The sequence below is a fragment of the Vipera berus genome, assembly GCF_964194415.1.
Source record: "Vipera berus genome assembly, chromosome: 14".
Taxonomy (NCBI): Eukaryota; Metazoa; Chordata; class Lepidosauria; order Squamata; family Viperidae; genus Vipera; species Vipera berus.
In genome coordinates this window covers 11,615,331-11,641,278 of record NC_138217.1, presented here as the reverse complement: position 1 = coordinate 11,641,278, position 25,948 = coordinate 11,615,331, and the positions used below count along the sequence as shown (strand labels likewise).

General features: G+C 47.3%; 3 protein-coding genes across 10 annotated transcripts; 1 reads left to right on the top strand and 2 right to left on the bottom strand.

Moving 5' to 3' along the window:
* On the bottom strand, positions 1 to 7,561 carry ZMAT5 (zinc finger matrin-type 5). Of its 5 annotated transcripts, none has more exons than XM_081338985.1 (6): positions 7,409 to 7,469; positions 5,706 to 5,843; positions 5,045 to 5,107; positions 4,253 to 4,333; positions 1,879 to 1,990; positions 1 to 1,054 (listed from the first exon to the last, which is right to left on the bottom strand). In XM_081338985.1, exons 2-6 carry the CDS (start codon positions 5,830 to 5,832, stop codon positions 925 to 927), a joined length of 513 nt encoding a protein of 170 aa, XP_081195111.1. In that variant the 5' UTR covers positions 5,833 to 5,843; positions 7,409 to 7,469; the 3' UTR covers positions 1 to 924. The 5 variants fall into 5 exon arrangements, with proteins under 5 accessions (XP_081195111.1, XP_081195108.1, XP_081195112.1 ...); XM_081338982.1 differs by having other exon boundaries at positions 2 to 1,054; positions 5,706 to 5,919; positions 7,409 to 7,561; XM_081338986.1 differs by having other exon boundaries at positions 2 to 1,054; positions 5,706 to 5,840; positions 7,409 to 7,545.
* On the top strand, positions 7,420 to 9,445 carry UQCR10 (ubiquinol-cytochrome c reductase, complex III subunit X). The gene is made up of 2 exons (XM_081338987.1): positions 7,420 to 7,822; positions 9,187 to 9,445. Exons 1-2 carry the CDS (start codon positions 7,433 to 7,435, stop codon positions 9,232 to 9,234), a joined length of 438 nt encoding a protein of 145 aa, XP_081195113.1. The 5' UTR covers positions 7,420 to 7,432; the 3' UTR covers positions 9,235 to 9,445.
* A 762-nt stretch (positions 9,446 to 10,207) lies between these two features.
* On the bottom strand, positions 10,208 to 25,263 carry ASCC2 (activating signal cointegrator 1 complex subunit 2). 4 transcript variants are annotated; one of them, XM_081338978.1, is made up of 19 exons: positions 25,075 to 25,263; positions 22,786 to 22,885; positions 22,083 to 22,241; positions 21,091 to 21,261; positions 19,780 to 19,909; positions 18,946 to 19,013; positions 18,494 to 18,604; positions 17,553 to 17,665; positions 16,842 to 16,916; positions 16,524 to 16,631; positions 16,012 to 16,080; positions 15,712 to 15,786; positions 14,970 to 15,144; positions 14,356 to 14,570; positions 13,597 to 13,716; positions 13,201 to 13,425; positions 12,395 to 12,491; positions 10,837 to 10,913; positions 10,208 to 10,603 (listed from the first exon to the last, which is right to left on the bottom strand). In XM_081338978.1, exons 2-19 carry the CDS (start codon positions 22,864 to 22,866, stop codon positions 10,432 to 10,434), a joined length of 2,241 nt encoding a protein of 746 aa, XP_081195104.1. In that variant the 5' UTR covers positions 22,867 to 22,885; positions 25,075 to 25,263; the 3' UTR covers positions 10,208 to 10,431. The 4 variants fall into 4 exon arrangements, with proteins under 4 accessions (XP_081195104.1, XP_081195106.1, XP_081195107.1 ...); XM_081338980.1 differs by lacking the exon at positions 25,075 to 25,263 and adding an exon at positions 24,993 to 25,011; XM_081338981.1 differs by lacking the exon at positions 25,075 to 25,263 and adding an exon at positions 24,854 to 24,872.
* Between the last annotated feature and the right edge of the window lie 685 nt (positions 25,264 to 25,948).

Here is a 25,948-nt window from a genome sequence, read left to right as displayed (position 1 = left end):
TGAATGTGGCCAGGTGTGATTAGACACACAAAGAAATTTATCCCCGCTCCTTGGCCAACTCAGAATTGGAAGCCTTCCAACCACTAGTTCTTTCTTTCCACTTTTACAGTGGTTTGCCAAGGTGGGGAGCGGTTGTAAATTTTGAGGCATCGCTTTTCCTGCCTTCTCTCCGCGATCTCACCGGTTAAAATGGTCACTAAAAATAAATTTATTTTTTTTAAAAAAATAAAAATAAAACAAAGCTTTTAAATGATTAAAACTCTTTTCACTCAGGGCTTTACGAACAAGAAATTTATATACATATTGCATTAAATGGGGAAAGGCAATTAAAATAAGGCTGTGCATTAGTCAGTTGTGGGCAGAGATTTGCAGAAAGCAAGCCTTAAGTTTTCCTAGGAGTGACGGCCCAGTATTTGCCAATTCGGTGCTCGCGGTGATTTTATAGTCCGTATCGCAAATAACAAGAATTTACTGTATTTATTCCTTCGTCCTAGCAGGTGCCCGGTGCCGGTTAGAGAATTAATCCTCATTAATATGTAACTTTTTCCCTTTGCTGATGCTTAAATTGAGCAACTCCTGAGGGGGCAGAGAAGGACAAGACAGGTTGCAGAACGATAAAACCTGCCCGTCAAAAACAACCTCTTTGCAAGTTGCATTTTGGAGACTGGCCTGGCTGCTCTGGCTGAGCACCGCAGACCGAGGGAATTCCCCTGGCGCTGTGAGTAATTCACGGAGACAATTTAAATAAATTACGCTAGAGTTTGTCCAGTCCTTTAATGTGCTCCTGTTTCAGTCTCCTTTCTGGCAAATTCTTAAACGAGCCGGCGGTGCGGGGATGTCTGAAAACACGGCCGGCTAAATTCTCCGTTTTTCTCCAGAGCCACACCGAGAATCCTCAGGCCTTCATTTCATCTCCATCAACTCTCAGCCCCAGTGGAGACCTGGGGGGGCCGTCCATCCACCCAGGGGGGGAGCCCTCAAGGAGGGCGGCAGCTCCTGAACCGGGGGCCAGCCAGGAGGATACTGGAAAACCACTTCTTCTTCCGAATGAGGACTAGGAAGAAAGAGAAGCCTGATTTAGGAAAAGGAAATTTTTTTCCTAATACCACTCTTTTGTGATCCTGTGACCGCGGGGAGGCTGCAACGGTCGTAAGAGTGAAAAAACGGCCGCAAGTCACTTTTTTTGGTGCCCTGGTAACTCCGAACAGTTTATGCAGGTCATTTTACCTGCATAAAGATTTTTTTTTTGCAAGACGTCTTCGGTGTTACCTGCTCAAACCATCATGGGGGTCTTGCAGGATTCTGCAAAGCTTAAGGCTGAAAGTTTTGGTGCTGCTGGGGCTGAAAAGGGGGGAACCGTGGGTCACTCCTGCCTTGAAGACCTTTTGCCAGGCCGGAAAAATAAAATGAAACACAGGGGTGGAGAAATGAGCATCCCTCTTCTCCTGTGCTCCTGTTTAAAAAACGCTAACCGACATTTGCAAGGTATAAGCTAGGTCAGCAATGCCCTGGTTTTGCCCGGGAACCGGATTGCATTGCCCGTAGATTTAATAAATGATAAACAATAAATAAAATTGCTCCTTCCCAGCCCAACCAGGCCACGGGGAAGATGGACGAACCGTTTTAAGGGAGGAGAAATGGTAGCGCAGCCCTCGGAAAGCAGAAAGGGTGAGGAAGAGACTCAGGATAACCCTGCCTTGATTCTCTTTGGCATAAAGATGAGCAGGAGGGAAATTCCGGCAAGCGTTCCAAAATTCTGTGGTTATACCCGCCATCAAGAAAGCCGAGTTCCAATCTTTCTCGCGGTCTCTATTTTGTGGAGACCTCAAAGGCCGGACAACTTTTCTGCTTCCCTCGCAGATGGCGGAGAACACCCACCTGTCCTGCTGAGCTGCCCGCAGCCGCTTGGCACGCTTCTCCAACCAGGCCTCGATTGTGCCCACCGGGAGGACCGGCCCATCTTGCTGCTGTTCTTTTGCTCTCCTCTCCTCTGTTTGGAGGAAAGGGGAGAAGATAGTTCAGTGTTACCACCGTTGTTACGGTGCACGCTTAGTGACCAGTAAACTACGCCGGTTGAGAAATGCTATCTTCTCGCTGGCATTGTCCCACCTAACATCAGGTGGGGAGTACCAGCAGAGGCTGAGAAAAGAAAGCAGGAGAAATGATCCTCTGAATGGTGACCGGTTAGTTGATGGGTGCCATAACCGCTAGATCAACTGGCTCACCTGCCCTTCTCTTGGGGGGAGGTGGGGCTTTCCTTTCTACTTGGCCCTCTCCTTCTCTGCCCGCCAAAGTCTGCCCACCTCTCCCAATATTCCCAGCCACCTGTCCTGAGCCGGGCCAGGCCTGGATCTGCAAAACAGTAAACATTTCCCGACAGGGTGGGGAAATGAACGCCGCTGTTCAAGCCGAGTGACAGATTGTGCCGGTTTGACGGTGGCAGCCAATTCATCTTCTTGTCTGTGGTATAATAATGAGAGCCAGGCGCCGGGCCAGCAGGTGGAGACTGCTAGTGTGGCAAAGCTCTGGGCGGTTTCTGGAGGACCCAGCTGCCAGGCAGAGGCGAGGCTCAGATAGCTACCGTGCAAGTAAGGAATGCCATTCCTTTATGGTCCTTGGATTACAACTCCCATCATACGACTAGGGGTGATGGGAACTGGAATCTGACCCCACTTTGCCCATCGGGCCTTCGTTCTAGGATCTAGCATCTAGCAAACCTGGGTTTGGGAGATGCCAAAAGGGGCTGTGGATTTAATTGCTCAATGTGGATTTCGTTCCAAAGTTCTGTGGTTGTAATCCATTAAAAAAAGAAAAGAAGAATTAACACCAGACACAAAACAATGCCAAAAAAGAGAGGACAGTTTAAAGAAAAAACCCCCAAATGAAACAAGGCAGGGTTATATGATAGCTAAAGGATATCAGAGGCAGAGTTGCAAAAATCCAGATGGTCACAAAGGGGCAGTAGAGTTAGTTGGTGTCTCCTTGCTGCCCTCTAGAGGTTTTGCCCATTTTAGCAGCCCACACCCAACAGCTTTATTAAGGGAAGATGCCAGGTGGGTCTTCGTGGGAAAAGTATTACAGCCTGGTTACCACAATGGAACAGGATTCATGAGGGACAACCCACACATCGAGCTCTGGTGTCTTTCCATCTCAGTATTTTGAAATGGGGCAGCCAATACATTCATGAGGAAGGAGGGAGGGGTGAGATTCAACTTTGCCTAATTTTAGGAGCGTCATAAAATTAAAATAAAATAAAAAAAATTAAAATAAAGTAATACAATAAAATAAAATGCATGGCTACGGGTTGCAGCCTGCTAGCGAAGATTAATCTTTTCTCCATCTTTTTCTCAGAGAAATGCTACATGCTTCGTAGTGGGCTAGGGATTAGGGAAGGATACACACAATGTCTCTGTTTTAATGACTGCCACGGATCGATTTCTGTTCTAGCAACGTAACACAGTTCCCTGGGCGGCCTGCAACCCAGAGCCATAAAAATTAAAATGCAACCATCAATCAGGAGAAAGGAAAATCATGCAGCATATAAATTGTAGCAGCAGGCAGTAAAAATCAAGACACCAAAGCCACCTTCCTTGTCCAGAGCAGAAATTAAAAAAAGAGCGAAAACAAAGGAAGGGGGAGAAGGAAATTTAGCTGCTTAAAAACTAGAGGAGGTTTTAAGAGTACAGGTTTAACAAAGAGCCAATCCAGATTAAAACGGGTAGGGATGTAAGATTTACTCTGATTTAAAGCCAGCTGCTCCCCTGTTTTGATCACCAGGACACAATAAAGATGTGGAGACTCTGGAAAGAATGCAGAGAAGCGCAACGAAGATAATGAAGGTTCTGGAGGCTAAAACGTATTTGATGAACAGTTGCAGGAACTGGATAGGTCCAGTCTAACCAAGAGAAGGATGAGGGATGAGATGATAGCAGTCTTCCAATATTTGAGGGGCTACCACAGAAAAGAGGGGGGGGGGTCGATCTATTCTCCAAAGCACTCGAGGGCAAGGCAAGAAGTAACAGAGGAAACTCAGCAAAGAGAGAGCCAGCCTAGAATTAAGGAGAATTTTCTTGACTGTGAGAACAATTAACCAGCGGAACGGCTTTGCCTCCAGAAGTGGTGGCAAAGGTTTTCAGCAAGAGACTGGACAGCCATTTCTCTGGAATGGCTTGAGGAGGGGGTTGGACTGGAAGACCTCCAAGGTCCCCTCCAACCCTGTCATTCTGCTGTTTCTCACTTCTGCTTCTCTTACCTTGTACCTGCATGTTCAACTTCTCGAGATCTCCTCCCGTCATGTGAGAAAATCGGCAGTTGGAACCAAAGTCGCAGTGGCCTGCAAGGAAGAGATCCCGGCAAGCATTAAGCCAGCCCTTCCCAAACTTTTTTCCCCTCATTAACCCCAAATCGCTTATCAGAAAAACATATCGAACTTAAAAGGACTGGCAAGCGCCTTCCCTTTAGCACCCTCGTAACTTCAGTGGTCACTGAACAAGCAGTCGTAACTTGAGGACCACATGTATTATTAAAAAACAAGATCGCCAAATGATCTTTATGTCATTTCAACAAGTTGCCACTGGTAATTTCGTTCATTTGCGTCTCAACAGAAATACTTTGGGCGATTTTCAAAATACATTTTAGCGCACGCACACGTGGCAATCTTTTTAAGTCGACGCAAATTTCCCTGTTGTGACAGGTAGCAGGTTTGCATGGCGCTACCCAAAGAGAGAGAGGGGGGGGGGGAAAAACCACTTTTACCTAATTTTACCTAATTTACTCAGGTTTAGGAAGCGCTGCAATAAGAGCCTGCGACAAATGAGTCACAGTTCAGAGGAGTTGCAGTTCTTCCTCCAGGGGGCGCCACAGCCTCGATTATTCCCAAAAATGCTTTTAATGCAGATTACTGGGAGAATCAGAAAAAGCAAGTCATTATGGTAAACAAGCCAGGATGGATGAATTCTCATGACTTTAGGGGGGGAAAGCCAGCAATACAAAAATAAAAAATAAAAATCCAACTGTTAACATGACATTAGCTTGCTCTGCATACCTGTTTGTAAAAACTTTCGACAGGGTTTCTTTTTCTGTTCTTCCTGTAAGATGGTTGCAGCATCTGTATAGGGAAAAAAACAAACCACAAACAGGAGGAGGAGGAAGAGTTGGCTTATACAGATAGCCCTCGACTTACAGCTGTTCATTTAGATGGCCATATGGACAGACAGGGTAGAAGAAAGATCTAGAACACCCAATAGTTCTCTTTGGCAGCTACACATCTCTTCGTTTCAACTTGCCATTAAAGGAGTGTGTGTGTGTGTGTGTGTGTTGCTTTAGAATGGGTTAGATGGAGAAATGAAACCTCTACATTTCCGCTGAAGAGCCTGTAACCCTTCCAAGGACACGGCAGCAGGTGTGGAGAGGAAGCAGACGGTTCCCATAACAAAGTGAAATTGTTTACATGGACTACATAAGAGGATGGGGGGGGGGGTTTAGCCAGAGAAATTACTGTTTAATTCTATGGATTGGGTGTCTGGGAACCTCAGAGTTAGCTTTGCTTCGACATTATCACGACGTGCATTCAATATACAGATTTTCGGAAGCGGAATGATCCTGGAGTGTTTATTTGGATTCTGGAGCTGGATGTTGACACTCTCCTTAAGCACCTGCAGCCCTCCGGGTTCCACCCAAACCAGAGAAGCTGTTGTGTTTCTTACCTCGAAAGAGATTATACCAGACTTCCTTGGCTCTTAAATGTTGCACCCCGTTCAAGTGTTTTTTCCTGTTGTGAAGATTGTCCTGGAACGTCCGGTCACAGTAATCACAAAAGTACCGCTTCCCCATTCTCGAATCTGCTAAAGTAAAAATCCCTCGGCAACTTTAAGAAATGGGGGCTTCAATTCCCAGAATTCCCCAGCCAGCTTTGCTGTTCTAAGGGACAAAAAAAAAATTCCCACTTGCTTCAGCAGAGAACAAGAATATACAAAGATATAGTTGAATTTTAAACGTATAACAGAACGTTAAACATGTAGACATACAACTGAATATAAACATACAATTGAATTTCAGACATATAACAGAATGTTAAAAACATGTAGACGTATAACTGAATGTTAAACATATAAACAAATTTTAAACATATAAAACATACAATTAAATTTTAAATGTGTGGTTTTTATTTATTCATTTATCTTTTACATGGTATTTTAACTGCATGACTGTAAGCTGCCTAGAGATAGGCAGCACAGAAGTTTAATAAACAAACAAAGAAATAATCTGAACACGGTCAAAGCGTAAGATGGCAATCAACAGAAAGAAGGGTGGAAGTCAACATTTTAAGTTTTCTTTCTTTTTTCCCATTGCCTATCTTTTTTTTTTCTTCTTGTACACTTTTATTGTAAAATTCTGATTTTTTTTTTTTTAAAAGACCGCACAAATATACACAACCAGCTTTGGCTGCCTAAGCTCAGAAATCATTAACTAACACAAAGGTGACTGTGTTCCAATTTGCTAGGCTTCAATGTAACTGGCAAGTTTGAAATCTGACATGTAGAAACGCTGTTCCTAATAGACTGCGGTGCCCACAGTTTGTAGAGAAGAGAATTTCCTAACCACCTGCAGGGCTGAAAATTGAATCTGGAACTTCCTGCAGGCAAAACCAGAAGTTACAACTCAAGTCAGGATGACATTTTCACATATACTCCTGGGAAAGAGGCCCCCGTTTTGCTTTCACTAAGCATTCGTGTGTAGGTTAGCTAGATGCAAAACACAGTACACCAGATAGCTGCATTATCATTATTGGTCTAATTATAAGGGGAATTTACTGTGTAGATTATAGCAGCCTAGATTTAAATGTCACAGATAAATAAAATGGGCATTTTGGTGCAGAACAGAATGTACGTTCAGCCCTGACCCTGCTTGAAGTCCACGCATTTTAAAGCAAATTCTGGGAGTTGAAGTCCACGGGTCTTAAAGCTATGCGGGCTGGGGAATTCTGGGACTTGAAATCCATGCACCTTAAAGTTGCTGAGGTTGAGAAACCCTGGTTGACATGATGAGTGCTTTTGCAGAGGCTTTTTCTTTTAAAAAGAAGGAACCAACCAGCACCTAAATAAAGACACAGGAAGGCGATCAGCACAGCGAATTGCAAAATCCAAGGCTGACTTTGGGTGACAAAAGAAGCCAACACACCAGCCAGGGATAACCAGGCCCAGCATGCTGGGCAAAGGCACTTTTGCACTGACTTTTACTGAAATTTACAGATTTATTGGAATTTTTAGATCGCTCCTTCTCGAGTCATCCGATTGCCGCAGCCCAAGAGCTCGCAGTCCTATTTTGGTGGAGCCTGGTGCTCACAGACGGTCAAGCCCTACTGGACAGGGCTGGGTGGGGATGATGGGAACTGCAGTACCTGCCCTACCTCTCCGGTCGCTCTGCAGTCCGGATGTTTCCTCCCTCCTCCCGTTTCAGAACTGAACTATATTATTCCCAGAGGCCCCCACGGCATCTTGGGAAACGTAGTTCAGCTTCTCTACGGAAGAGCGCGCTGCCTTGTGGCTACCGGACTTCAAAGCCCAGAAATCAGCGCGGCGCAAGGCTTCCGGTCCAAGGATCTTCCGGTCGCCCCGCAGAGGCCGTCTTGTCTTTGCCGGAGGCAGCAGCGCGCCTGCGCGATAAGCCTCAAGCGTCCAAGATGGCGTTCGTGGAGCAGTTTTACCGGTTCGTGTTCCGCCGCACGTCCACGTTGGTCTTCACGGTCGTGGTGGGCGCCGTGATTTTCGAGCGGGGCTTCGACCAGGCCACGGAGGCGATTTTCTGCCGCCTCAACGAGGGGGTGAGTCAGCCTGGGTGGGCGCGCAGGCCCCAGCCGGGGACTTGCGTGAAAGGCGGCCGGGAGACAGTTGAAGGTCAGGCGGGGCTGGCACCTACTTGAGGCCGCGGCTTCGGCCTGTCGCGCCGCTTCTTCTCGAGCTGCGCGGCTCTGCTTCCAGGTGTAGGGCAACACCTTTTGGAAAGAAGCAGGGGCTTCGCTTTCGGCTTTTGGTCCCTGGGAGGATGGGATGGGATGGGAGAGGAGCAGGGGGTTAGACTAGATGACCTCCAAGGTTCCCCCCCGAAGTTCTTCTTTTCTCCAGACTAGCCAGACCCAAATCCTGCAACCGTTTTAGTCCTGGGGTGAAGCAGGGCGTGGGCATGGCGGGTGGGTGGCGTTTAGTCCTTTAGGCTTTATTCAGCGAGACGGGAGGGAGGAAAGGAATGAATAGCGAAAGGATTTCCAATAAAACATTGTGTGTGTCTTTATGCGTTATCTGCATCAGGTCTCTCTTTACAGACACATATATGCATGTATCCACCCCTCTGTATTCCCCATCATACTTGTTTGCTAAAATTTATATAGCTTGCCCACACACGTCCCCTTTGCCTAAATGGGGTGTGTGTGTATGTACCTTTGTATGTTTTGTCTGTGGAGATGCACAATCATCCAGTTCATGGTTGTCCCCAAAAGGGCTTTTCCAAAAGGCAACTGGACTTTCTTAGTTCTTTCCTTTGAAAATGTTTTGCTTCTTGAGTTCAGGTAATATCAGTGCTGGATGCTCCACCGGATGCCTGCATTGAACCCCCTTCTCTCCCCCTCCCCTTTTCTAGCACTGAGGACGTTCCCTAGTTGGGTCATGAAACGTCTGCAAGAAAACAGCCAAGCTCAGAGACCACCAAGGACCCTTCATTTCAACCCTGAGCTACAATGATTTTCCCTTATTAGAGATGGCTTGGACGTGTCTCTGCAGTTTTCCTGGCCAGATTTCAGAATTGGTTTGTGGTTGCCTTCATCCTGAGGTTGAAAGGAAGTCACTGGCTGACCTTGTGCCTAAGGCAGACTAGAAATCAGCCGGGTGGTTTAACCATACTAAGCTGGCTCTCGCATACACACACACATATGTACACGTAGATACACAGCGATGTAGACCACACATATACACTCGTGCACAATCTTGTTACCTTGGAAGTGACTTTTTTCTTTTATGTACCTTAAATACTTTGGGGAAGGCGGGGAGTGGGGTGTGTAACATGCTAGTGAATTCCATTCTGCATGCTGAGTGGGCTGCAATCAAGGGACGATGCTTTGTTCAGTTACAAGCAGACATCCCCAAGTGTCATCCCTGTCTTACTCCATGCTTGTTTGTGTCTCTTGCTCTGCAGAAACTGTGGAAAGACATCAAGCACAAATATGAAGTGAAGGAAGACTGAGGCACAGGAAGCAACCCCGGATTCCTGTCAGATCCTTTACCATTCTCACCAATAGCTCTTTGGTTTGTTGCCAGCTGTTAGACCAGCAAATGTTCATCCTTGTATGATGGCCAGTGTGCATTACTCCAAGTGATGAAAAGATTCAAATGACTTTTTATTTTATTTTATTTTGCTGAAAAGCAGCTTAATAAAATGCACTCTCAGGCCAGTATATTCTGTAATTACCTGTGTCACTTGGAAGTTGCGGAATGCTCAGGTGCCTGTTCGGCAAATGCCGTGTTTGGGTTTTTTGTTTTGTTTTTTTTCTATCCTGTCATCAGGCACTGAAGCTGTAGCACAAGACGCAAGCAAAGTTACCCTTGCTTGTAGCTTTGGGTTGTAATACCGGTTAGATACTAACGGGCCTAGTTGTTGTCATCAGTGTTACATTGGAAGATGCTCCCCTCTGAACTCATGGCTTGCTGGCCTTTGTGGTCTTCAGATGGGTAGCAGGTGTCAGGAAAGACCCCCCTACAGTGGGAAGAAACCTGATTGAACAGGGCAACTGGCTTCTGAGCAGGACTGGCGCCTCACTGGCACCCTGCCATCAACCAGGCAAGGGAAGGGAGAACAATTGGGCAATAAAGCAGTATGCCTTTAGGATGGGAAATTGGGGGGGGGGCTGACTGTTGAGGAAGAAAACAGCGAGGTTGGAATCCAGTTCACGTTGGCGTGCTGGCATCTTCAAGGCCGTTTGCCCCGAGAGTGGGATTTCACCAGCCCAAACACCTCAGTGTTTCCCGGTTACACACAGACGGACTGGGGTGGGGGACTAAGGGGAACCAAGGGGGTTAGTTTTGTATCGATGCACGGGAACTTCAGATTCCCTTCCATCAAACGGAGTCGAGAGTTCTCCTTTCCTAGGAGATCCGAAGTGGGACAGGTCTGACAGATGAATACACGGGACCACTCCAAACAGCCAAGTTTCTGGAGGAGCAGTTTAAAGAGCAACGTTTATTGACAATGCAATTTCCACAAGTTGCTCAGGACAGCCCTATTGTGGGTGTCTGTAATTATCTACATGCCGACTTGTGCTTCCCCAGAAAAATCATCTTTGCAAAAGGAGCGTTCTCTCTCCTCAATCCTGGGTGGGGTGGGGGTGGGGGGACCCTCCCTACAAAAGGAGCAATTCCAACACATGCCTCCCTGGCCACTGTTTCAAGATGGGATCATGCCTTTACTGCGCTTCCGGTCGGCCATTGTGCGTCTGTTGTGGTTTGCTCTTGTCCCCTTGCTGGCTTCTTTCTTCCGTCGCTCCTGTACTGTGTCTCGGTTTTGGCCACGGCCTTTGGCACTGCCCACCACGGCGGCTGAGTTATCTGGCTTTGGCCTGCAGGGAGGGTAGGAAAAGAAAGCCAGACCGTTAACATCAACCGGCAAATTTTCACCCACCTCCCAGCAAACATTTCAGAAGCTGAGGCAGCAAACCAATCCAGGTTGTCCTTGACTTACAAGTTCTAAATATCTGATGCCCTCTAATTGGGTGGGAACTGCTATTCCCAGAATGCCCCAGACTGGATGCCGGAAACATGGCACAAAGGTCAGGAGAGGGGGAAATCTTACCCTTTCCTTGCGAGGAAGGTCATCCGCCTGGCCTCGGCTCGCTCCCGCAGCACAGCTGGATCTTGAACAAAGTGATCCTGTTAGCAATGAAAGGAAAAAACAACCATCCTTGAGAAGCAGGGAATCCATTGTCCAACAAAAAGAACGGGAGCCTTTCCTGGTGTGGGACGGCACAGGGACACGGGTGTGACGCTGAGCCTGTGGCGTTCCTAACTGAGAAACGACCGTGGTGTGTGTGTTTTAATTTGGCTGCCTATCTGGACCTGTGTTCAGGCACCTAGAGGATGGGGGCTACAGCAGCCTCTTCCAGTTGGCTTTCTGTAGTTGGTGCAGTGTTTCCCCCCCCCCTAAAATGGGGCAAAATTCACTTAGCAAACGCCTCGCTCGGGAACGGAAAATGTGGGCTGCCTTGTGAGCCTACGTTTCCTTTTCACCTCTACCTGTTCCTCGGGGAAACGTGAACCTTAGAGGCCCCTCGAGAAGAGGGGCCTTCGTAACGTGTAACTGCCAGCCCTTGAGAATCTACCCTCTGCGGACCGGAACTGTCAACTCCGTGGCATGTGGACCCTGGAGACCGGGACTCAGCCCCGTCTCTCGCGTCCTGGAAATGCTCACTCCTCCCAGGCTGATGGTGCCAGAGTTACCTTCTGCTAGAGCAAACACCTTGGCGATGGCTTGGTCAGGCTGGCCACCAGAGACAGGAGGGAATCCGGGCAAGGAGAAGGAGGGGAAGCCTCTCCTCAGAGAAGCAATCAATCAGACATGACGAATTGGGTCTTCTTGTGTGGCTTAGAAAAGTTTCAGCCGTGCCCCAGCTTATTCCCTGCCTCCAAGCGACTGCCTTAACCTGTGACCAGCTGTGGCTACTTAATAATAATAATAATAATAATAATAATAATAATAATAATAATAATAATGTTGGAAGGGACCTTGGAGGTCATCTAGTCCAACCCCCTGCTCAGGCAGGAAACCCTAGACCATTTCAGACAAATGGCTGTCCAGTCTCTTCTTAAAAACCTCCAGTGTTGGAGCATTCACCACTTCTGGAGGCAGGTTGTTCCACTAGTTAATTGTCCTCACTGTCAGGGAGTTTCTCCTTAGTCCTAGGTTGCTTCTCTCCTTGACTAATTTCCATCCGTTGCTTCTTGTCCTGCCTTCGGGCGCTTTGGAGAAGAGCTTGACTCCCTCTTCTTTGGGGCAGCCCCTGAGATACTGGAAGACTGCTATCATGTCACCCCTCACCCTTCTCTTCATTAAACTATACATACCCAATTCCAGCAACCGTTCCCTATATGTTTTAGCCTCCAGTCCCCCAATCATCTTTGTTGCTCTTCTCTGTACCCTTTCTAGAGACGGTGCTATGAAGATGGAAGGCAACCCTCCTTAGAACTTGCTGCTCCTTTTGGGGGTCGCCAAAGTTCTCCCCCAGGTTAACTTGGGAGCAGCTGCGACTCCTGATCTCTCCCGACCTCTTGTGGGAGCAGCTGATGCTTTTCCCGTTCAAACAGCAGGATTGTTCCATAAGCTCTGCCCGCCCTCCACCCTTCCCGATCCTCACCTTTGCCGCCTCTTTCTCCTCCGTCTCCTCTTCATCGTCGTCCTCCTCCTCCTCCTTTTCTTCTTTGGGCCTCAGGACTTGAGGGATGGTGAACGGCCTTCAGGAAGATGGGAGAACCACAGGGTGAGACTCCTCCAGAGCCTTGGGGCCCAAGCTTCGTTGTCACAATGGAGGCAGGAGTGTGGCCCTACTCAAGGCCTTGCTTGAGGAGATGCTCACACGGAGGAGATGCTCCTCCTAACTGCAACCCTGCAAGAGGGCACTGGTCTTGCAAGCAGAAAGAGGAGAGGCCCCGTCTTACTCCTTAAAAGAGGAGTGGTCTTCATAGGCTGGGAAAGATGAAGGAGGCCCTTCTCTTGTCTGCCTGACAGAGGGGCATCTTTAAGAAGATCCGTCCTAAAAACCACCATATTTAAATAAGCAGATCCCTCAGCTAACAACGCAACCAGCCTGTGTCGCAGTCAAAGGACCTCAAAGCAGGTGAGTCAGAAATGGGCGGGCTGGGGAATTCCGGCAGCTGGAAGTCCACAAGTCTTCAAAGGTTGCCAAGTCTGGAGACCCCTGGCCTAACCAAATTGCCTTCCCCTTCTACCCTGCGCCCAAATGTCTTGGCCTTGTTTAAACAACCTAGCAAGGAAAGGGGCTGGATTCTGCCAAGGTGCTAAACCACGGGTTAGCCTTCTCAGGTCTGCAGGTCCTGTGAACCCAGCTAAGGGGGTGGAAAAGGTCCACGTGGCCACTCAAGAGCCTGGAAAGCAGGAAACCCAGGACAGTTAAGCACCGGTGTAGATGGTTCTCTGGCTTACCTTCTGCTGATCAGCTCATCATCGGAGTCAGCATCGTTTGCTCCCACCTGGTTGCCGTCGTAGGTGTCGTCGTACTCGTCCTCGTAATCTTCCCGGGAGAAGAGGTCACCCCCGCCGGGCTCGGGGACCTCCTCAACAATCACCGAATACTGGTTGTAACGTTCCCTCTGCTCCTTCACCAGGCGCTTGTCGTTCAGGAGGCTCTTTGTGGTGGCTTTGTCGCTCCTGCCACCGGGAGAGGAAACAAACCAAACCCAGGTAGAACTTGAGTGTCTCGGGGACAGGAAGTTCCCTTTCCTTTAAACCTTGGACTTACACCCCAATGACTTACATCAGCTCAGGGTTGAGCTGATCCGATGAGAAACCCTGGAGTGGAGGGGAGCAGGGCAAGCTCACCTCTTGCCTTTTTGAATCCGAGAGACGTCCACCGCATCCTTGCTGAACACATCAAACTCGTCATCCTGGAAAACGTTGCATCGGGAGCTGACAAGAGGAGTCGGGTCCGGTTTCACAGGCCTGGCCGGGAAAGTTTTAAAACAGAAGAACAGAAACAAAAGAGTCTTCATTCCCAGGAATACAAAGGAAGACATTTTTCAGGAAACACACCGCTGTTTTAGGACTGCAAAAGAGGTGCCTGAACACGAGCCTGCGGGATGGAGTGTAGTGAGGAGGTAGATCACCAAGGAGGGAGGAGGACATTCCAGAGGAGTTAAGAGGCAACTCAGCCGAGATAGGAGTGGTGTGTGAGAAAGAGGGCAAGGACAGCTCCTCCTCAAGAGTTCCCAGAGTATATTGTGATATAGAGAGTGGAGTCCTCAGTCTGGCAAGATTTTATGAAACAGTAAGGAACTTGGCTTGAAAGAATCACCATGTGTCATTCTTCGCTTGGGACCTGACATATGATGGCTGAGGAATCCTGGGAGTTGAAGTCCTCACATGGTGGCTGAGGAATTCCGGGAGTTGACGTCTACAGATGATGTGATGGAACGTATTAAGAAGGTGGATCCCCAGGAGGGAAGGGCTGCATTCCAGAGGGGTTAAGAGGCAGCTCAGCCTGGATATTTTGTGTGAGAGAACTGCTCTTTCAGCAGCAGTTGGATAGCTCAGAATTTACATCCCTGAATTTTTTTAAAAAAAAAATCCTTCCAACTTTACCTAGGCATTGCTCTGTCAAGTGTCTGTAGGGAGACGGCTAACTTGTCCTCTAGAAGGTTGTTGATGACATGCTCCACGTTGTAGTTGTACTCCTCCAAGCAGGCCAGGACAAAGCCTTCTCCGAGGTCAGGGAGCAGATCCTTCACCTGAGAGATCAGGGAATCCAGCTCTACTCCAGAGACGGGGGCCACGGGGGCTGCAGCTGCTCCAGCACACTAGACGGGTCAAATCAGTAAGCCATGTTACATACAGCAGGAGGATGAAACAAGTCAAAACGAGAAGCACCCCGAATACAACTAAATCAAATGCAGCAACCATCCATTACCCCAAATTCTGATTTTCTGTCCCGCTGCGCTGGGCTTTTCTGCTCCACAAAGTTATGGTAGATGTCCTCAGGAAGAGGGCAAGCGCTATCTCCTCTAAGACCCTCCCAAACTTTCCTACACATTTTAAGCCACCTCCTCTGATCTGGCACCCTGCTGGAAATGGCCCTTCCAGAATTCTCAGCTGGCAAAGGGCTGACCTAGATAGGCCTCCCCGCTAGGAAAAGGGCCTAGATCAGCCACAAAGCCGCCGTTTTTGTTGCAGACTAGTCCTCTGCTCCAAAGCCTGACCTCCAGGTGATCCTCTTCCTCAACGTCTTCCGTTTGTTCTGAGGCACTGGACACTGCAATGGCCCCGGCTGCGGTTTCAGTGAGGGCCGGATCCTGGACCATCTTTTTCCTTCTATCCGTTTTGTCCCAGGCGCTTTCCACAGCTTGCAAAATGTAGGACGTTCGAGTTTCATCTCTAGCCAGTGGGGTCAAGGGCAGAATCCCGATTCTCCATATACACAGAACATTCAAGAGCCCTTAGACTTATATACCTCTTCACAGTGCTTTTACAGCCCCTCTCTAAGCGGTTTACAGAGCCAGCCTATTTGCCCCCAACAATCTGGGTCCTCATTTTACCAACCTTGGAAGGATGGAAGGCTGAGTCAACCTTGAGCTGATCAAGACTGAACTGCTGGCAATTGGCAGAATTAGTCTGCAATACTGCATTCTAACCACTCTGCAAAGGAAGGAAGGAAGGAACGAACGAACAAAGGAAGGAAGGAAGGAATTATATACCTCTTCACAGTGCTTTTACAGCCCCTAAGAGGTTTACAGAGCCAGCGTATTTGCCCCCAACAATCTGGGTCCTCATTTTACCGACCTCGGATGGATGGAAGGCTGAGTCAACCTTGAGCCGGTCAGGATCAAACTCGAGCGATGGAGTTTATTTCCCACCCACCCCCAGTTCTACCTCTGACTGCAAAACTTGCCCACCGATATTTTTGGCCTTAACCGTCGTTGGTGGATTAGTGGCAAAGGATACAGAGCTGAAGAGGCTTGTTGGAGCAGGCTGATATCATCTGCCACAGGGAAGAGCTCATCATAATCACGGAGAAACCTGTAAGCAGAGAGACACAAATCCCCCCTCCCCTGTGATTCACAGAGCAACAGAGTTGGAAGGGACCGTGCAGGTCTTCTCGTCCATGAGCCCCAGACTTTTTTTAATACACTGGATTGCATAAATTTAAGAAAGGGATGAATTGGATTAAGGATGTGAAAGGGCGGCAAGGCAGAGAATTTGGAGAGGTGAACAATGTTCCAGAGTTGCATCCAAATCTCTCACCTCGTCTCTTGAAGCACGGAGGTGAAAATCTGCAGGAACTCTTCAATGTAAGCCTGGATATTGTCACAGCTGTAAGAGCAAGATAAGAGTTGCAGATGATCCTTGAAAAGGATACAGACAGAGTCCATGTTTACCTACTTCTAATGCTGCAAGAAAGGGGATACTAATTCTAAGACTGAGGTCAGGGCTGCTGCTGGGTTGTCGTTGTTGTTGTTTTCAACTGCTAAACTGATCCATGAAGTCACTTAAGGCCATGACTGCAACTTCCAGCCATATTGGAGAGGCAGGTTTGTTCTATGTATTGATTATAATCAATACCCCAATTCTATCTCAATGTATTCTATTTAACCTCCAAACCCCTTATCGTCTTTGTTGCTCTTCTCTGCAACGCTTTCTAGGGCCTCATCATCTTTTCTTGGTATCATTTTGTATGGCTTCTTCAACGGGAATAGCGCCCTTGAGGAAAGGGAGCATTTTCCAAGCTCTGGCTGAGACTCTGCAACGTGGAATACCTGCTTTCCAAAATGGGCTGAAGACACAGCTGGTGGACCACCGTATGGAACATCTCCACCATCTTCTTCCGAGAATGAGACAACCTCCTCCATAAATCCGACAATACTCTAAAGGGCGGGAGGGAGAAACAAAATCCACACGGTCGTGGGAATCAGGACAAGGCGTTCACAGCTTAAAAGGCAGGAGAACGCCGATACAAATGGGTGCCCCCAAAACAGCTGGCTCAAGCAGATCTCAAGAACCCCTTCCAAGCTGGGCAGGCAGAGAAAATGACAGAAATAATGAAAGATGAGACCGTCGTGCCGAAGATGACGAACCTGATATTTTCGTGGTGCCGTTTCTTGATAGCAGATTCCAACTCGGGGATCACCAGCTCGTAAAAGGCAGCCAGCCTGGCAAGACAAGGAGCAAAAGAGTGAGTGGGCTTTTATCAAATGGCCAATCAAATGGCAGGAGTTGGGGGTGGGGGGGGAAGGAGAGATGGGGGGAAAATGTGAAGATGGATCTCAGAAGATGCCCGAGAAACAAGAGCACAAAATTGTCAGTTATCTCCTCCTGAAGACACATCTCGGCAGGCAAAGAAGAGCAAGCCATAGATCAGAGGGGTCCAACCTTGGCAACTTTAAGTCCTTGCGGACTTCAACTCCCAGAATTCCCCACCAATTTTAAGACTTGGAGACTTCAACTCCCAGAATTCCCCACCAATTTTAAGACTTGGAGACTTCAACACCCAGAATTCCCCACCAACTTTAAGACTTGGGGACTTCAACACCCAGAATTCCCCACCAACTTTTAAGACTTGGGGACTTCACCTCCCAGAATCCGCCAGCCTTTCCAGAGTTGAAGTCCCACTTGTGAAGTCCACAAGTCTTAATGTTGCTTTGGACACCCTTTAGGCACCTTTGCTTAACAGCATCAGAAGGATATCACCCCGAACAGCTGGATGAGTCCAAACAGCGGAGAAGGTTTCCAGACTCAACTGACATGGAAGGCAGGTGAAACCAACACTGGGCAACCTAAAAGAATACCTGAAAGAGAAGTCTTGCTTCTGAAAAGTCTGGCAAGCTGAGGGAAAGATATCAAGAAAGGCCCACAGGGTAATGCAAGTGTCGCACACGTAGAGGACAATATCTTTCAGCTCCTAAGAGGAGAGAGAGAAAAAAAGATATTTCCTGAATTTGGGTTCCAAATAGACGGGAATGACAAATCCCATCACTGCAAGTGGCCAAGTGTCTGAACATTAATCTTGGGACCCAGGGGATGCTACAAAGGTCATAAATATGAAAATCAGCTACGAGTCCCTTTTTTTTAGGGCTATTGTATCTTTCAACCGTCACAATAGTTGATGAGGACTAACTGTATTTGCCCATCTCTGGGCATCCCAACCTCTTGAATCGTCTCAGATGCCCAACAAGATAACAACAGAGCTGAAACCCAACTCAAAAATGTGGGTTCCTTTTTTGGGGGGGGGTTGTTTTCATTTTTGTCGGCGAATTTGGCTTGTCCTCATGAAATGGTCAAAAGGAAAAGTCGCGTGTCCTTGTTGCTCCTTTGGCGCTTCGGACTTGCTCTCTGCTCTCTTAAGCCGACCCCGAAGGGTTCTCTAACTTTCAAACGTTCTCAGCCTGTGCCATGTTGGCAAACCCTCTCCCCGTGACTAGCATCTCCTTTCTCCTGGCCTGTATTGGAGTGACGTCCCTTTTTTTTGCAAAGTCTTCCAGTAAATCTGCACGATTCAGGCAGATGGCTAGAAGCGGACCGAGAGCGGAACTGTAATCGTGTGGTTGAAGAAAAAGCCTGGCCAAGCACATGTGATGGGGAGCAAATGCCTCACCCAGTCACAGGACAGACAAGAGAAGGAATGATTAGTTGAAGCCGTAGGCAGGCGGAAGGAAAAGTCTTTGGATGGGGGGGGACAAGAGGGGGGGGAAGCAGAAACACAGCCTCACTGCGATTGGATGGCCCTCACCTGCAAAGGCAGTCCCTTTGGCGTCTTCCTGACCCTTTCCTCCAGCTTCTGTGGATTAGCTGAAGCCCCTTCGCCTTGCAAGCCACAAGCACGGAGGATGTTGCTGAAAACCTGGCAGGCAAAGAAAGCAAAGAAGGGTAACGATGGAAGAGGGTATTGGTAGCTGAGGGTTGAACTGTGGGGTCCTTCGTGCTCTCTCAGCTTGGCGGTTTTCTTGCAGAGGTTTCATGACCCAAATAGGTAACCTCATCAGTGCTAGAAGGGAGGAGGAGGAGGAGGACTGTGGGATCCTTGGGGCTCTCTGAACTTGGCGGTTTTCTTGCAGAGGTTTCATGACCCAGCTAGGTAACCTCATCAGTGCCAGAAGGGAGAGGGGGGGGGGAGGAGGAGGAGGAGGGACTTATATATTGTCTCTGAGTAGCTCTCAAATATTCCCAGAGGTGTAAACCAACCTGAAGAATTGTAGGCACAATTTCATCCAAATCATTGAAATAACTCGACTGTTGCGTAAAGATATTTCCTGTGGAAAAGGGCAGAGGGGAAAAGGAGAGAGAGAGAGAGAGAGAGAGAGAGAGAGAGAGAGAGAGAGAGAGAGAGAAAAGGCTAGTTAAATGATCAAAGTTTTCACATTAGCTGTGATCTGCAGTTCTTTCAGAAAACAAGGAATTCAGAGTAAGTATTCTGCATAAGTATAATAACCTATTCTCCAAACCAAATTCCGGAGGATGGGGGGAGCGGGGGGGGGAGCAGTTGGTTTGCTAAGGTCCATGGGATTTTCGAAGAGTTGGACACGACTTAGTAATTGGAAAACCACTGGAAAAGGATTTCCTGCTGGGAAAAGTGGAAGCCAGGAGAAGGATAACCAGAAGCAAAGGGGTGACGAGGGCACCAATGGGAAAGGTGAATGAAAAGCTTAGGGATAGGGTCCCAATTACGGGACCTTTTAATCCATTGCGGTCCTGGTCTTCCAATCGTTTAAAACCCAGAAAATTCTCCTGGACATACTTTAAACGTGTGCACACGTTATGTCTTATTTTCAGCATAAATGCCTTGGTTTGTTTGTGTGTGGGGGGATTAATTTGTGCTACGTGAAGCCTATTACTGCTACTTTGTACGGAGTGATTTAAAGCTGCTGCAAAGTGCTTTGATCAACAACAACGGGAGGATTTTAAAAAAATAAAATAAATAAATCTCATATCTTTCAGATAGATCAGACCTCGGTTTTAAGAGACGGCGTTCCCTGCCCGTAGTCTTCCACCCTCGTCTCTCCCATCCTGTAAACTAACCAATCATCTTCTGGAGCAAGGAACCGTTGCCTTTTCCAAACAGCACACACAGATCCAAGATCTTGGGAATGTCGAACAAGAAGTTATTGTAAAGGATCTCTCCAAATACCGATGGGGTTATGAAATGATCCTACAGGAGAAAGGGGGGGAGGGGGAGAGAGAGAGAGAGAGATTGGAAGACGTTTATGGATAGCTACAAAAGGCGCCTCTGTTGTAGTCATCAGTGCAGGATGACTGCTAAGCTTGTAAGCCGCCCTGAGTCTTCGGAGAAGGGCGGGATATAAATGGAATTAAAATAAAAATAAAAAATAAATAAATGATGTCTACTCAATAGAATATTTGTAGTTCAGGGCTGACTGTGGGGGTCTTTGGTGCTTTCTGAACCTGGTTTTTTTTTCTTTGCAGACATTTCATTACCCAACTAGGTAACATCAGTGAGAAAGGGAGGAGGAGGAGGAGGTGGAGGAGATTGACTGTGGGGTTCTTGGTGGTCTCTGAGCTTGTTTTCTCGCAGATCTTTCATTACCCAAGGGGAGAGCACTGATGATGTTACCCAGGGCTTTTTTTCTCATTGAACGCTCAGAACGGAGTTCCGGCACCTTTTTTGGATGGAACCTTGTAGGGTAGGCAAGGTGGGTTATATGATGTGTGTGAGTTCCGGCACCTTTTTCTTTTACAGAAAAAGCACTGATGATGTTACCTAGCTGGGTAATGAAACAACTGCAAGGAAGCAACCAAGCTCAGAGAGCCTCAAGGATCCCACAGTCCTCCTCCTCCTCCTCCTCTTCTCAGATGAGGGCTTCAAGGACCCCACAAGAGAACAAGGCTGAGCTGAGTTAGCTACCGTACTCAGAAAGAAGGACGCGTCTTTAGGTCCCCAAACTGGAGATCTCTGAAAGCACTCAGTGACTATGTTCTAGAGCTCCCTTTTGATCAGAAGCAAGCAATCTGCAGGGCGCTCTGGGCTGATCACTGTGGGATTAGAAACTGCATGTTTCCACGTGTCTCTGAGGAGTCCTTTGAGCGGTTCAGCGTGGCATGACTAATTCATAAAACAATAACCAACAGAACTGTCAAAACACGCTGAAGGTCGGCCTTGCGAAGAGCCTCTGAACTTTCTCAAAATAAAGCCTCGACTCTCAAAGGAAGGCTTTTGAGAAGGGTAAAGCTGTCCTTCCTTCACCCCCTTTTTTTCTCCACCACCCCCCTCCCCCGCCCCCTTCTTCAAACAGAAACACGTCTACATGGCAGGCTTTCGCGAGGTCTTTAAAAAAACACCAAACCAAACCAAAAAAAAGAAGTTGCATTTACTTTGGATTCCTTGTGAGTGGACATACGGAGGAATGTTAGGAAAACATTCCGATGAAGGCGTCTCTCCAGGTCGTTCAACTCAACGGGCAGCTCCGTCGTCCTGTCAAACCTGCGGGGGGCGTAGTGCAGGTACGAATCCAGGCACTTCTGGAGCGACTCGTCAAAAATGACCTGTTGGGAGAAAGCAAAGGCTTCCTGGGAATTGGTCGGAGTGGGGAGGGTGGGGGGGAGAAACCTGGTTAAGTGAGGTTTCCATCTTGAATCTCCCTTCACCCTTCTGGTGATGCTTCCTGATTAATTGGGGGGTGGGGGATGCCAGGCCACACCCAATCAGAGGCCTTCTCTCTTCCATCTTTTCAAGCAGTGGGAAACTACCCTTTGTCAAAAGGCTGCTTCGTTATCCTAAAAAAAGGGACGCTCGGTGCTCTCTGATCTGCCTTGTTTTCCAGCAGACATTTCGTTACCCAACTAGGTAACATCACCAGTGCTAATAAGGAGCGCGGTTGGCTGTCAGTTTATATATCTAGTGTCTTTCCCTGTCAGTGTTCCCTCTTAGAGATTCTTTGGTTTGCTGTTGGCTTCTTTGGCTGTTTCTTAACTGGGGTATTGTTTCTTTGATTGCTGGTCTGATGTTAACCTGGGAGTCAATCTAGGCTGCTCTGGGTGCTGATTGCTGGTGGAGAGATGCTCCCTTTTGGGCTGAGTGATTGTCTCTTTTGCCTAGTCTATAGATGTTGTTAACGTCCGCGTGTCTGTTGACGGCCGATTTGTCAGAGTGCCAGGCTTCCAGAAATTCCCTGGCGTTTTGGGACTTGGAATCTCCAAGAGCACCCCCAACAACTTAACAACTGCAGTGATTCACTTAACAACTCTGGGCGAGAAGCTGTTCCACTGGTTAACTGTCTCAGGCACTGCTTTAACTTGCCTCTATCTAAAATCCTCTTTCCTTTCCATCTTCTCCCATTTTCAAACCACACACACACACAAGGTACCTGGCACCAGAATTTATCATGAGGCAGAGCCAGGAGCCAATCCAGATCATCGGCGATAAATCTGGCTCGTTCCGAAAACTCCTCCACCAGGCCCGGATCTTCAGTGCTCAGGAGAGGCTTGTAGAGCACGAAAGAGCGGTCTGTTTTATTTTGGGGATGCTGAAAAACAAAATGGGGGTGGGCGTCAAGAGCCCCAAGGCAAAACAGTTGTCCTTGGTTTGAGTGATTTGGGAGGGCTTGTCCGCGCAAGGACAGTTTGTGTGTTTGCAGGAAAATTTGGCCCAGTAGTTAGCCATCAAACCTGGGCTGAAGTGCGGCCATAAACTGAGGACTATTCGTCTCCAGGAATCCAACTCAGCTCAGACCCAGGAGAACTGAAGACTCATATTCCATGATGGTTTACAAACTGGGGGCTGGCAGCGGGATTATAAATCCATGCCTCTGGAAAGACAGATGCCTGTTTGTCCCTTCCTGTATTTTTAACTTGACGCAGTGGCTTCTGCTCAAATTGCTTTGGCAGCTTCCCCAATATATGGCACTTCAGAGGGGCTGGAGAAGTCAACAAAGCGTAACTGCCATTTCAATCAATGGCTCTTCAGTCTGCAGTCTGAAAAACAACATCAGTGTTTCCCAGGTTTATAAACAGGATTCCACTTTTTCCTGCACCTCATCCAGCCTAAATGTACATTTAAACTCTGCTTACCAATGCTGGTAAAGTTGTTATCTTTCCTGTCAGTGAATCTTTTTCGGTAAACTGGAGTTCATCCAGAGGCAAAACTGGCATGTTTCCGCGATCTTTTCACCTGAAAAGATATACACGCACAAAGTCACACCAGGAATTCACAACCCCAAACCCATGTTGATCCTGGTACGGTAACCACGCCTAGAGATTCAAATTGTTTTTGTATAAACAAAGAACATGAGAGAAAAATAAAATTCTCAAAGGTTTTTTTTTTGGCACAAAGCTTGAAGAGAATGTCAACCACCACAGTAGAGTAGAGCAGAACAGAGCACAACATAGCATAATAGAGAGAGTAGAGCAGTGTTTCTCAACCTTGCCACTTTGAAGCTGTGTGGACTTCAACTGCCAGAATTCCCCAGCCCGCATAAAATTCTCAAGATTTTTTTGGCACAAAGCTTAAAAGACACACACACACACACACACACACACACATATATATATATGTTTAAATTTTAAATTGCTAACAAAGATGATTCTTTGTTAGCAATTTAAAATTTAAACAAATATGAGCTGTCACCGGTGTGACTACTGCCTGTCGATGGCCTTCAGGTTAGGCTGACCCAGGAAATAAAGTTAACAAGCATTTGACATATATATATATATATGTGTGTGTGTGTGTGTGTGTGTGTAAATTACTAACAAAGAATTAAAGGGAAACTGAAATACATTTCTGACTCTTTAGTCTTCATCAGTCAGCTATACCCTTCTGAGATTCGAACCTGGGCTGATTGCATATTAGGCAGTGTTATTTGCCTCTTAAGCCACAAGGTCTCTCTCGCTCTGTTAGCTTTTTTTTGCTGACTGATGAAGACTAAAGAGTCAGAAATGCATTTCAGTTTCCCTTTAATTCTTTGTTAGTAATTTACACAAATATATGAACTGTCTGGTGTGATCTGGAGGAGAAAGTGGCACATCCTAATCTTGTACACTTAGTCGAAATGAACAACTGCAAATAGCAAAATATCACATGATTGCAAATTTGGCATCAGACCTCAGGCATTGGGTTAAATTTAGACATTATATGAAATGGTCTGCCTAGGCGTGGCTGAGTACGCCTGAACTCTGCAGTGGGTTTGCATTAATTACGCCTCAGGGTTTGCTTGGTCTGAACCAAAGTATGGAATAGGTGGAGCAGAGCTCAAAAGCAGACATTAAGTGAGAGGGGAGTTAGGTGCCTTAGTGGGCCACTACTCAAACATGAGCCGGCAGTATGCTGCAGCTGCCAAAAAAAAGCCAACGCAGTCCTAGGCTGCATCAATAGAGCGGGAGCATCAAGGTCACATGGAGCGTTAGCACTGCTTTACACAGCCCTGCTGAGATCACAGTTGGGATATTGCATCCCCTTTTGGTCCCCATGATATATTCTCCATTATTAAAGAGCGATCCAGCCTAGAACTACGGAGAAATTTCCTGACAGTGAGAACAATTATTATTATTATTATTATTATTATTATTATTATTATTATTATTATTATTATTATTATTTAAATTTGTATACCGCCCTTCTCCCGAATTAACCAGCTTGCCTCCAGAAGTTGTGGGTTTTTAAGAAGAGATTGGACGGACTCTTCCTAATTTCCTTTCTTTTCTTGGCTAGCTTTTTCCTCTGCCCTGTGCTGATTCCTGGGTGTACGGCTTTTTTTTCCTATTGCTCTTTGTTTTTAAACTATTTTAGCTAGCGTGAGCCACCCAGTTATAAAAATATTTTTTTTTTTAAAAAAAAAGCCTATGTCCCATAAATGTGGATGGACTGTCTTTCTGTTCCAGCTTTTCCAAATCTACCTGGATGTATCTGCCTTTATATGCAAGGCAAAGCTTCCCATCTCAAGTCCAGGGCCTCCTCCGAGCTGCTCTGGCTGGCTCCGCTTCGGAGGAAGATGGGATCTGTAGTCTTTGCCTTCATTCATGGGAATTGTAGTCCAACGCCACTAGGAAGCCCTCCTCCCCTCCTCTAATTCTCCTTCAAAAGTTCCTAATTTCATCATTCCCCACCCCTGCCCAGAGGAGCAGAGCGAGTAAACCACGTCACCTCTCACACCAGCTTCGTCTCCGCCACACAACAACCCTGCAAGACGGGCCAGGCATCAGCTGGCATTTCCAGCCCGTTGGCCCCGCCCTCTTCCAGCAACCAACCAATCCCCTTCCCCAACCGTGACGTCACCGCGCACCGTCCGGCAGCTCAGCCACGTAGCGTCAGGGCAAGGCCCCGCCCTGCATCCGGGTCTTCCGGCTCCAGCTTTGTTGACTTACTCGAGGCCTAGTCCGCTCAGGGAAGCCGGGCTCGAGTAGGGAGAGGCTGGCCGCGGCGCTTAGGCCCTCCGGAGCCCTTTAGCTTTTCCCGCCGGTTCTCCTCCTTCCTGACGAGGCCCTGGAGAAAACACCCCGCGATCACCTGGCACTGCTTCGGTGGTAGCTTCGCCTTCCCGTCGGCCTTCCACTTCCGGTGCTGGAAAAAGCACTTCCGGGTTGCTTACCTGCGAGGCAGCTTTTTTTTCTTTTCTTCCCCGCCCTTGTTTTATGTTTATTATTCTCTACCAAGGCGGGTAATTATTTCTTTATTCAGTCATTATCATTATTATTAGCGGCCAGGGCTGCACTTCTTCCTAGCCCGTTTTCCTCGCGGGCGGGGAAAGAAGAGAGGTTGGGATTACAAGTCCCATTGTCCCCAGCCTTCAATTAATCTTTATTGGGACGTCACTGTGGGGTCACTCCTCGCTTCTCTTTTCTTACTTTGGCCCTCAGAATTAAATAAAAGGTAAAAATGATGAAGAATGTAAAGGGAAAAGGGAAAGAAAGTGCTTTTTCTTTAAAGAAAAGGTGTAGAAATTGGGAGTGTAAATAGCACAAAAACACAAATGTGATCCCGAGAGTTTGTATGTTATTTATAGTTATATTTATAACTACATAAAATGCATTTCCTTCTATAATATACCATAATTCTATTTAATATTTCATGTTATCTGTTGTACATAGATATACATTTTATGTATTCTGAAGCTACTATTTCTGTAAATGAATGACTTTCATGAACAAGGACATTTTATAGTTGGATTATTGGGAGATTAAGGCAAGTTTTTGTTTTTTTAGAGCCATCTGGTCTAAATATATCGATAAAGCCTATTGT

Bases quoted from the DNA above. Each gene is read 5' to 3' on its own strand.
- ZMAT5 (XM_081338982.1), bottom strand. From the start codon at position 5,832: ATGGGGAAGCGGTACTTTTGTGATTACTGTGACCGGACGTTCCAGGAC. The intron at 5,108-5,705 runs GTAAGAAACACA...TTCCCTATACAG, and splicing joins CTGGTATAATCTCTTTCGAG to ATGCTGCAACCATCTTACAG. The intron at 1,991-4,252 runs GTAAGAGAAGCA...TCCTCCAAACAG, and splicing joins GTTGAACATGCAGGTACAAG to AGGAGAGGAGAGCAAAAGAA.
- UQCR10 (XM_081338987.1), top strand. From the start codon at position 7,433: ATGTTTCCTCCCTCCTCCCGTTTCAGAACTGAACTATATTATTCCCAG. The intron at 7,823-9,186 runs GTGAGTCAGCCT...CTTGCTCTGCAG, and splicing joins TCTGCCGCCTCAACGAGGGG to AAACTGTGGAAAGACATCAA.
- ASCC2 (XM_081338978.1), bottom strand. From the start codon at position 22,866: ATGCCAGTTTTGCCTCTGGATGAACTCCAGTTTACCGAAAAAGATTCA. The intron at 19,014-19,779 runs GTTAGTTTACAG...CCTTTTCCACAG, and splicing joins CTTGCTCCAGAAGATGATTG to GAAATATCTTTACGCAACAG. The intron at 18,605-18,945 runs GTTGGTTTACAC...TTTGCCTGCCAG, and splicing joins TTGTGCCTACAATTCTTCAG to GTTTTCAGCAACATCCTCCG.